Consider the following 12330-nt stretch of genomic DNA (forward strand, 5'->3'; position numbering starts at 1 on the left):
ATTTTAAAACCACTGCTCTGGTCGTGTCTTGCATTACTCATCAGCCGCCCCCTGAATCATTTCACAGCTGAAACCCTGGTTATGCTGCTCTTTTAACGGTTTGCTAACAAACACTGATTCATCCTGGCTTTTACTGACCTGCACAAAGGAAGCTCTGCTGTTATTGTACAGCACTAGCTGCTCCGTTTCAACGAAGTTAGCAGCGTGTCCTTCTGAGTCGATCCCTAGAACAACGAAAGGGTACGAGGCGATGAAATGTCACGCTCGACACAATAAGGTGTGCATGCTGCGAGACGCAGGCCGGGACACACTGCTTACCTCGGACGTAATAGCGGACGCCGGCTCGGAAGCAGCTTCTTCTGGAGATGAGGATCCATTCGAATATCTTTCCGTTAATGCAGCACGGCTTCATCACAATGACTGGTGAGAAGAATTAAGGCTCAAAGAGCAGGACAAAATCTTTGTCTCATTTTCAGCAAACTGTTAATCATTCAAGCATTAAAAAAAACTTGAGAGAGACATGTGCAGATGATGACAGATGATTAGGCCAGAGATTAATATACTGTACTGCTGATGCTGAATGGTTGGAACAGACGAGAGGGGAAACGAGGTCGCCGCCGAGTCTGTTACATTTACAGCCAATTTGTAAAAAAAAAAAAAAAAAAAAGTATCTTAAGGCACTTCGCAGTGTGTCACAGTAAAAGGATACAGCCATGGATGACAGGAAAGGTGAACTTGTGGAGCTGAAAAGCAGAAATCAATACAGATCTAAAGTCATGGGCTTTACACAGATGATAATATTGATATTGTACAACCCACGGCACTGTCTGAATTCGGTTAGATAGATAACGTTTTAAAAAGAGTTCACATACTGTACAATCATCAATTTATTCCTACTTTAAAAAACAAAAAGTGCTGCTATACAAAAATAATCAACAACAACGATATGTGATGTGACGTCATCTGATGCCCACTGACACCACAAAAAAAAACAACCTTTTTATCCACTTTCCTTTCATTGTTGTGGAAAGTCCATGAAACCTTAAAAGGCCAGTTCCTCCTATCACTTACCCTACAGCAGCTATAAAGAGTCTCTCCCTCACCAGCTTCTCTTTTCCCCTCTCACAAATATTCGGCATGTTATGTAATCGAGAAACCACAAAGTTCTCTGTACTGAAACCTTTACTACTTGTGTTGAAAATAGGAATTTATAAACTTTACCTCAGGCCTGGCACAAAGCGCTGAGGTTAGGCAGATCTTCCATTAACTGTACAGAAATGTTTCATTTATAGTATATTTATTTACGCACAGCATCGACATTACTGTGGGTCGACGTGAAGGAGTTGAATAAGTATTTTAAGGTAAAATTTTAATCATAGGGAGGGCTAAAGTTTAACTCTTTCTAGCCACAAATTTCCAGACGTTTACTCTTTGAAGATGATTTTTTTTTAAACACCGTCCAACACACATAGCTGTGAAAAAATAGTTTGCATATTTGTGATTAATATGCTCAAACAAATTTATATATCACACAAAGCTAACCAGAGTAAATACAACTTGCTTGGCCCTATGTGAAAAAGTAAATGCCCCTAAACCTAATAACCGGTTGTGCCAACAACTGCCAATTAATCATTTGCGTTATGTCTTCCACATCGCAGTGGACGAATTTTGTTCCGCTCTTTTTTGCAGAATTGTTTTTATTCGGGCATCTGAAACTTTAATTTAGCTTTTTTTCGAGTCATGTAGAAGTGGACTCGCTGGTGTGTTTTGGATCATTGTCCTGCTGCATAACCCAAGTGCGCTTGAGCTTGAGGTCACTGATGGCCGGATGTTCTCCTTTAGAATTTTCTGGTGCAGCATAGATTAGATGGTTCCATCACTTATGGCAAGTGGTCCAGGTCCTGAATCTGCAAAGCAGGTCTCCCCAGACCATCACGCTACCACCACCATGTTTAACTTAGTTATGAAACTTTTTATGAAACATTTTACGTCAGGTGTAACCTGATGCGCACCTTCAAAAAAAGTTAACCTTTTTGTTTCACCCATCCAGAATATATGCCCTTGTGGGTAATCAAGATGCTTACCTTCAATTAAACATTATTTAACTCTAAATGAAGCAGTGAGTAGTTTCTCTTTTTTTTTTTTAAAACCGGGTCATGGTAAAGAAAGACTCTGTTTCAAAGGGGTCAAATTTTTGTCCTACATCAAGCAAAAAATATATAAATAGATAAAAGAATGAAGAAAAATGTATTATTATAATCTGGGGTTGCTCAGGTCTAGGTTCAGCAGCAAAAAATTAAGTCAGCTGACGACGGAATGTACTGAATGACCAGGTTTTTTTTCCATCAATCGATCCTGATGGCCAGGATTCATTGGGCTCAAATTGTGAAAGAGTGGTTTAAGAAGCATGAGACATTCAGACCTTAACCCCATTGAGAATCTTTGGGAGTTGCCAAGATCTTGGAGAGAAACTAATGCAACTCTAGACGGAAATAAATAATGTTATGACACTGAAGAAGCTTGACGAAACAATGTCACGCTGTGGCGTGTGGGCTGGGTACTGTACAATACTTTTCCCAATTTTTTCCGTGGTTTTCCAATTTGCACAAGATGCCTGCATGATATTTCACAAATTAGTATTTTTCATCCTCCATATTCACACCTGCCTAAAATAAGAGCAATCTGTGAGTTATGATCTAGTACCTCTGGCTGTGCTGTAAAGTCTCTCAGCAGGTTTCCGTTCCACACGAACCTCTGATCAGCCTGTGGAGAGAACAAACAGAGCAGTGAGGACACTCGCGGGACATTGTTTAAGAACAGCTGTACACATGACTCAGAGTCACAGGGACTCGGATCCAGAGCCTGGGAGCGCGGCGTCCCGGTATGAGTGATATCAGTGCGGGGACACGGCAGAGACAAAGCGAAAGAGGAAAACAACTAGATAGTGGAAGATAAGTGAGAGATTGTGCGACAGAGATGTTAAAGTGTTAAAATTGCAAAGTCGAGTGTAATTAGGCAAACCACCAGATAATTACACCCACCTACAGTCCTATTAGACAATCAACCGCACTGTGTAACCACACACACCTACTGTATAGTTCTACAAGACAATAGGCAACTGTATAACCACACACACACACACACACATACACACACACACACACACTACATAACCACACACAGCTACTGTATAGATCTACTAGACAATACACAACTGTATAAATGCATGACCACACACAAAAACACAGACACACACACACACACACACACACACACAATTCTATTAGACAATACATAAGTACATAACTGCGCGGACACACACACTTTCACACAAAATTCATAGTCAATAGACCAAACTCTACTGGACAATACACAACTACATAACCAGACACACACACACACACACACGCACATGCATGCACACACACATAGTTCTATTAGAGTATACACAACTGCATAACCATACACACACACACCTATAGTTCTATTAGACTATACAAATCTGTATAATCCTAAAGAGACACACACACAACTACAGTTCTACTGGACAATACACAACTACATAACCACACACACCTGTAATTCCATTAGACATTACACAAGTACATAACTGCGCGCACACACACACACACACACTAGTTCTATTAGACAATACATACCCCTACAGTTCTATCGGACAATAAACAATTACACGCGCACACACACACGCACACACACACACACACACACACACACACACACACACAATACAGTTTATACAACTTGAGGGAAAAGACTAACGGAGTAAGAGTAGTGATGTAACATCCACAGAAGAATAAACTCACGCTTACTTAAGTGAAAACATCTTCATTATCATTCTATTCTAATCTCATTATAAACTTTATTTATTAAAAACCTAACGTAAGGTAATAATATTAAGCCAATTTCTAGACATTTCTTTGAATATTGAGATTATTAATTCAACTATTCTGAAGCCTATGACAGGAGGTGGGACGGAGGTGTTGGACGTCTAATGATTTCTCCCCAACTTGGTCACCTATCAGTGCCCCCCCGAAACACCCCCCTCCCCCCCACTACACGATATAGTTTACCACTGTCGCTCATGCTGCGTCCCTGTGATTGACAAGGCAAAGAGAGAGTAGCTTTCCCTCTCCCCCAGACAGCACAGCCATGCTGAGTTCTGTCCCTCCCTGGTCCCTGGTCGGTTAGGGGAACTTTATTCGACAAAATTCCTCCTTTTTGACAAAATTCCTCCTGACAGACATCGCTTCCTCTGTGTGGTTACCCTGGTAACGTAAGCACCACGGACACCTGTTGCTTCTACCGTGAAACTTTCACACTTCTGAAAAAACAAACAAACAAAAAAAATGAATATGTACTGAAATTAAATATTACAAAACATATACTACTAAAATGTACAGTCGTAATCTAGACAATACACACCAAATAGCGGGTTTTAGTATTAAGACTAAAAGTAGGTCAGGGGTAGCTCAGTGGTTAAGGCATTGGACTACAGTTCAGAAGGTCCCAGGTTCAAATCCTACAACCACCAAGTTCCCCTGTTGCTTAACCCTCAGATCTATAATGAGATAAAAATGTTAGTCGCTCTGGATAAGGGCATCTGCACTAAAAAGTACCCCCTTACTGCTTCCACAGCATTTAACCCAGGTGGTGCTAATCATCAGCCCTTGATTAACTGATCATCATCAGGAAGCAGTCACTGTCAACACGACGCAAAAGGGAAAGACGTAATTAATGGAGAAGGAATCGTTCTACAGTGTGAACGATTATTCATGACTGGAAAGCATTTAAGACTGGTGCCAATCTTCCCATGAGTGGACGTCCTAGCATGTTCACCCCAAGATCAGATCGTCCAATGCTCGGAGAAATACAAAAACCTCCAAAAGCTACATCTCAGACCGCACTGAGCATGTTAAATGTTAAAGTCCATGACAGTACGGTTTGTTTGGAAGGGTTGCTAAAGAGAAGCGTCTTCTGTCTAAAATAACCGTGGAAGCATGATGACAAATGAGACCAAAGTGAAGTTGTTTGGCCCTGATGCCCAGCGCCATGTGTGGCAAAAAAACAAACAGCAAGGTGAGGATTTTTGGTCTAAATTCAGTCATGTACCAGAACAATGATCTGAGGTACATCAGTAAATCTATATTAAAATGGCTAAAAAAAAAATAAAAGGTTCTGAAATGGCCTGGTCAAAGTCCAGACCTCAACCCAATTGCCATGCTGTGGTGGGACCTCAGGAGAACTGTGCATAAGTGAATGCAAAAAATTTTTTTTTAATGAACTGAAGTAATGTTGTAAAGATGAATGGTACTACAGGGTATTAGTAACAGTTTGGCCTTTTTGGCTTTTGTCTAGTGAGGTTTATACACACACAAAAAAACGGACGGGGGGGCACTAACTTTTTTAATTTGTATTGTCTGAATCTAACTTGTGATTAAATGGGATTTAACTCATTCACAAGTTGGATGCTGTCATTCAGGATCTTAAAAACAAACCAAAAAGAACATTAGTTCCAGTGGTTTTCTACGCACTTTTACACCCAGTACACGAATTACATTTCCAGCTTCACTGTGTTCTCAGGCTGCACTTTTAATGCTGAAAGTCAATAATTCAGCACAATATTAATATTATATCATATCACACTATTCACAGATGTACCAATTCTTAACCCGGACTCCTGCAAAAGAGCTTAAGCCGTCGATTCTGAAACCCGAAAGTGTGCGGGATGGTGCACGGAGGATGCCATGTCTACAGCAGCGTCTGTAAAGGTTTTTCCACCGTCTTCATCTGAGTCAGCGTGCGTCGCTGATATGACTTTAATCTGTCTGAGTGGGAAACCCATGTGTACACTGGAAGCAGATCTGAAACTCTGCACAGACGAAAACCGAGAGCTCGTGAACTGGTAAAACAAAGATTAAAATAGCGATATTTGGTTTACCAACTAGAACCGCCTTCATTTTTCATGGAAGATATTAACATGGTGCTGGAAACATTCCACAGAGATTTTGGTCCGTAGTGACATGATCGCGTCATGCATCGCTGCAGAATCTTTCAGCTTCCAGATTCTGCAGGAACCTCATGTGCGGAATGAGATCTGGTGACTGTGGAGGCCGTTTGAACTCATCGTCATGTTCAGAAAACCAGTTTGAGATGATTGTAGCTTTGTGAGATGGTGCGCTATCCAGTTGGTCATTAGGGATTGGACATGGTGGGCCTAAAAGGTAATAGGAAAATCATTGCCACCACCATCAGCCTGAAACGCTGATGCAAAGCAGGATGGATCCGTGCATTCATCTTGTTTATGTCGCAACCATCCAAATGTCACAGTAGAAAATGAGACTCAGACTCAATCTTCTATCATCCAATTCTGGTGAGTCCATGCAAAGCTCAGCCTCAGTTTCCTGTCCTTGGATGACGAGAGCGGCACCCGGTGTGGTCTTCTTGCTGCTGTAGCCCATTTCGCTTCAAGGACCGATGTGTTTTCATCTTCATGGTGCGCATCAGCTTGAACTAAAGCTTGGAAATCCCAGTAGGACCAGCCTGCCATCTTCAACAGTCACTTAAATCACCTATCTTTCCCATTCTGATGCTGGGTTTGAACTGTCTTGACAGTGTCTACACGTCTAAAAAAAGCATCAAGTTGCTGCCATATGATTGGCTGATTAAATATCTGCATTAAGGAGCAGGTGTACCTAATAAATCGGCCAGTAGGTGTATATCAAAAAGGGATATGGAGTCCTTGTATTCGTCTTGCGCCTGTATTTAAAGTAGCGTCGACGATGCAAAGACTGATTTTTGCAATGAAAAACGAAAAGAGTAACAGACAAAAAAAAAAAAAAAGTAGATGAAATGTCAGAGTGAGAGGGTTAGATGCGTAAATAAAGAAAGATAATTAGATAGTGTTGAGTCAAAAGTGTTTGAGGTTTTGGTGCAAGGTGCAGGGAGACTTCCGCTTGATAACATCAATCACAGAGCAGGCTGCTCCTGAGCGCACACAGCACCCCGATAATATTAGTCATGCACATCTCACAGAGGAAGGCATCTTTGTTTTTCTACTACTGTTTCCACAGCTTATATTGTTTTAGATATTCTAGTAATAATAATAACAATGATAATAATAATAATAATAATAATAATAATAATTATAAATCCACTGGTGGTGAAACTCAGTTTGAAACTGAGCAAATCATCTTGACCATGCTGATTAGATATTTGCAAGAAATAATAAAACAACATATAAAACACTATAAAAACAACATATTGAATTTAGAGATGAATAAAAATAATATATACTTTTTAACCCCAACATACACAACTACTACCTCCTTCCTGATAATCAAATCTCTTTTATTCTATTTTTTTTTTTTTTTTTTTTTTTTTTTTTTTTTTTCCCGGCCTGTCAGTATCACAGATAACACATAGCAGAGAGTATGTGTAGCTGTTCTATCATCATTCACAGCCATTTTTTTTTTTTTTTTTTTTTTTAAATATTTATTTATTTATTTATTTATTTAGTTTGTTTCCCATATTATAACAGACAAGACCGGGGACCAAAAAAAGAGAAGAGAGAGTTAAAAAAAAAAAAAAAAAAAAAAAAAAAAGGGGGGGGGAAGGAGAGAAAAAAAAAAAAAAAAAAAAGAAAGGGGGGGGGAAGGAGAGAAAAAAAAAAAAAAAAAAAAGAAAGGGGGGGGGGTGAGAGGGGGGAGAGAATATAGTCAAAACTCGCTTCCGCACCTGCCGAAGAAAAAGAGAAAAAACAACAGCAGAAAAACCGCAGCCACAACCAACACCTGCACGACTCGCGGCAAACCACAAGTCCCTAAATCTGTTGAGCACATAAAATATTTTGAAATAAACATTTTGTTTTGAAGCAACAGCAAAGACAGTGTGTGTGTGAGCACCTGTTTGTACACCAGTGTGAACGTTTGTGTGCACACCTGTGTGTGTGAGCGCGCTTGTTTTCATAGGGTTCCTCCATGTAAATGTTTAATAGTGTGTGTGGGGGACCACAGTCCCATCCCGCGAGGCATGGAGCAGATACGGCGGAGACACGGGTCCCAGACATCCAGAGGCCCCCCAGAGCACAGGAGTCTCAGGAGAACCACCGCAGGGACAGCCCCCCCACCCCGAAAGGGGCAGCGGAGAGCCCAGAGGGGGGTCATCTAGCAGCCCCAGTGCAGACGCCCCAGGGTGCCGTGGTGACAGGACCGCAGGCTCCGCCGGTGGTCATCCACTCCGAGGCAGTCCGGTTCCTGGGTTCAGAGCTCCCAGGGCCCCCCCCATCCACAAGCTGGTGCCTCGCCAAGCCAGGAGAGCCAGATCCCGCCCAGCGACCGCCGCGAGTGAGCCAGCGCTCACCCGGGCGCCCCGCCCCGAAGCGAGAAACCAACAACCCACCAGCGGCCGGGGGCACCCCACAGCTGTGTGTGGTGGCAGAGCAGGGGGGGCCTGGGATGTTGAGAGAGGTGGAGTCTAGGACCTGACCTGACACCTAAACGTAGACAGCCAGACACACACATACACAAACATATATTCCCACCCTCATACATACAAACAAATATTCACACACTCACACATGTAGACACACAAAAATAGACAATATACACACTCACACTCCCCATATACCCACTTCCCTCCGCCGTGGGGACAGAAAGACCCCCCCGGTCCCCGCAGCAGCGGAAAGGACCACCAGCCCAGACCCCGACCGAACGGCCAGCTCCTCCTCTCAGCCCCCGGCCCTGGACCGCGGATAGAGAACGGGGGTGTAGAAAAAAGGAAGACCCCTGCTTCGCTCCTCCCGCTCTAATGTAGTGTTGGTGTGTGTTGTTCTAAAGTGCTTTAAAACAAGGGAGGGGCAAGACACTAACCACCCTCCGGCAGCTCGTGTCAGCTCTGCCCCTCACAAGAACCCTAAATGTCTACGTGTCACTTAAAATTGGGAAGTGGGCACTGGCACCAGAGGTAAGGCTGATTAAACAGCCCGCCCTCTGGACGCCATTCAGTGTGCCCACCCCCAAGGCCCTATATGTATGTGTAACATGACAGTAAGTAATGAGAGTGTCTAAAATGTGATATAAAATTGAGATGAAGGTGGTCACAAGGAGACAGGAAAGGAAAACCTCCCCTGCATCCCAGCAACACCCCCGCACCCCAAAGCCCTACCTGTATGGTGTTATGATGGAGCGGGAAGAGGGAAGCATCGGGGATGGGGAGAAAATAATCAGAGGAGGCAAGTACCCCCCCTTTGGGACCAGCTCCCCTACTGACCCCCATAGGCACCCCCGTTGCCCCAAAAAAAAAAAAAAAAAAAAAAAAAAAAAAACCACCGCCCAGGGGCGGGGGCCCAGGCCCATCCAAACCAGGGCCCATGGCAGCGGCCCCACCGGCCACCGCAGAGCCCGGGGGAGCCCACCAGGCCCCACAACAGAGGGGAAGAAGAAGGAAACAAACAAAAAAAAAAATTAATTAATAAATAAAAAAAATAAAAAAAATAAAAAAAAAATTACTCCCACCCCCACATTCAGTCGACTCCCAGACTACATAGAACAATAGACACCCAAGTTAGGCCCGTCCTCCTCCTGTAATGGACCCCGCCTGCAAAGAGGACACTTGCAGATGGTAAAAACACACCCACCAGCTGAAGAGGCCCCCCAGCTCCACCGATGCGTCGAAGGTTCCCGCCCAGGGCCGGGCACCAGGGCAAGCACCAACCCACACCACGGCAGCACACCAGCCAGGACCCAGGCCCCCCAGGCCCAGCCGGAACCCCAGCCCAGAGGAAGAGCGCACCCAGGACCCCAAACCCCCCCCGGACCTATCTCGGAGCAGTATGGCCGCCAGGCCGGCAACCTACGTCCGCCGACACGGCCCTCCCCAGCAGCGCCGCGTGCAGACGGTAGGGGGGGGAAGACAAAAAAGAAATAAAAATAAAATTATCGTAAATAAATAAATAAATTTAAAAAAAAAAAAAAAAAAAAAAAACACCGCCCAGGAGCCACCCGCGCCCCCTCCAGGCCAGGACCGCAGCCCCAGCGCCGGACCCCCCAAGAAACCCACCCCGCAAGAACGCCTAGACGCCCCAGGCCAGCATGCCCCCCGCCGCACCAGCAACCAGGACCAAACCGGACAGAACTGCGGCCCCCAGCCACACTAGGTAATGGAGCCGATCAAAGGAGCCCAGAGAGATTGACCTAATGTGGCAGCAGACGCCGTGTCAAGACTAATATAGTCTAACAAACGATCTCTATATTGGTTGATATTAAGATTATTTCTATTTTTCCAGTTCATGAGGACAGTCTTCTTAGCAATGCATAAGGCGGTGAAAGCCATGTGGATTGTGTTGACCTCTGTAGTGACACCCTCTAGGTCACCCAACAAGCAAACTGAAGGAGAGGCTAGAATGGAACATTTAAGACACTTTGATAAGTCTTCACAAATCTCATACCAGAATTTCTGAACAGGTGGACAGAACCATAGAGCATGTATGTAATTGTCAGGTGTGTTGTTTTGGCAGTATGAGCAGTTGTTAGAAGCTGTAAGACCCATCCGGAACATCCGATGACCTGTGTAGTGCACTCTATGCAGAATTTTGTATTGTATTAATTGTAAACTGGGATTTCTAATCAGTTCAAAAGGTTTTAAACATATCTGAGACCAGAAATTGTGGTCCCAGCTGACTGATAAATCTGCCTCCCATTTTGCAATAGGAATCGATACTGATTCATCTATTTTGGATAGTGTCCTGTATATTTTAGATAATAATTTGGGGGTCCTGAGGTCAAGGAATTCTGCCACTCTTGGTGGCATTTGTAATTTGATATGATCGGAATTAAATTTCTTTCTTATTATAGATTTAACTTGTTGATATTCTAAAAATCTATTCTTGTTAATCCCATATTGATTGACCAATATATCAAAAGGAATAAAATCTGACCCTTCGAATATATGTTCCAAATATTTAATACCTTTACCACCCCAGTCCCTGAAGTTTATCATATTATTGTTTTGTACTATGTCAGGGTTGTTCCATATGGGAGTGCGTTTGCATGGGATTAGTGAAGACTCAGTCATTTTAAGAAACTCCCACCATGCTGTCAGAGAGGAGCTGATACTGATACTTTTGAAGCAAACATGTCGTTTAATGTTTGAGCTAATGAATGGTAGATCTGAAATCTCTATATTATTGCATAGTGCCTGTTCTACATCTAGCCAAGACTCATCTAAAAGGGTGTGTTTTAACCACCCTGATATGTGTTGAAGCCTGTTGGCTAAGAAATAGTGGTGAAAGTTCGGCAGATCTAGACCTCCTTTGTCCTTGGTCTTTTGTAGTGTTTTTAAGCTAATACGCGGGGGTTTACCTTTCCAAAGGAATTTAGAGATGGAGGAGTCTAGAGATCTAAACCAGTCAGTTGACGGTTTGCTTGGGATCATTGCAAATAGGTAATTAATTCTTGGCAAAACCATCATTTTTATTGAAGCTACCCTTCCCATGAGTGATATGGGTAGAGACTTCCATCTGGTTAGATCATCTTCTATCGTCTTTAACAGTGGGATGTGGTTTAATTTTGTTAAATCTGCGAGCCTAGGTGAGACATTAATACCTAAATACTTAATATTTCCAGATTGTAGTGGAGTGGAGGAGGAGGACTGAAAGGAGCAGTTAATCGGAAGAACAGTAGATTTTAACCAGTTTATTGAATAATCTGAGATTCTTGAGAAAGAGTTTATTAATGTAATTACCTCAGAGAGAGTGGTTTGTGAATGCTGGAGAAAAAGTAACACATCATCTGCGTAAAGACTAACTTTATGTTCTATATTCTTGCATTTAATGCCTTTAATCGCTATAGTCTGTCTAATAGCTGCTGCTAATGGTTCAATAAAAATTGCAAAAAGTGAAGGGGAGAGAGGGCATCCCTGCCTGGTGCCCCTCTTAAGATGGAAGCTGGAGGATGTTTGGTCATTTGTCCTGACACATGCTGTTGGAGAATTATATAATATTTTTAACCAGTTTATGAAGGAGTTTCCAAAACCAAATTTGTGTAAGGTTGCAAATAAAAAATTCCAATTAACCCTATCAAAAGCCTTTTCTGCATCTAGAGACAATATTGTAATTTGAAGGTTTTTATTACATGAATAGTCTATCAGGTTAAGTAATCTGCGCGTATTTGTTGAGGAGTGCCTTCCTTTTATGAAACCAGTTTGGTCTGGATGGATTATGAGAGGGGTTACCTTCTCTATTCTTTTTGAGAGCGCTTTGCAGATTATTTTAATGTCAACATTAATAAGTGATATTGGACGGTAGCTGTTAGG

The 12330-nt window shown here is 42.8% G+C and overlaps 1 protein-coding gene across 1 annotated transcript in view; it reads right to left on the reverse strand.

Annotated features, from left to right (window-relative positions):
* Positions 1-12330, reverse strand: part of sacm1la (SAC1 like phosphatidylinositide phosphatase a) — a 34243-nt gene that overhangs the window by 12132 nt on the left and 9781 nt on the right. Inside the window, exons 6-9 of the mRNA XM_053489940.1 lie at positions 2704-2763; positions 710-743; positions 319-420; positions 139-224 (exon numbers count right to left, since the gene is read on the reverse strand). Of these exons, the coding sequence (XP_053345915.1) occupies positions 139-224; positions 319-420; positions 710-743; positions 2704-2763 (282 nt within the window). The remainder of the gene's footprint in view (positions 1-138; positions 225-318; positions 421-709; positions 744-2703; positions 2764-12330) is intronic.

The sequence above is a fragment of the Clarias gariepinus genome, chromosome 28, assembly GCF_024256425.1.
Source record: "Clarias gariepinus isolate MV-2021 ecotype Netherlands chromosome 28, CGAR_prim_01v2, whole genome shotgun sequence".
In the NCBI taxonomy this organism is placed as follows: domain Eukaryota; kingdom Metazoa; phylum Chordata; class Actinopteri; order Siluriformes; family Clariidae; genus Clarias; species Clarias gariepinus.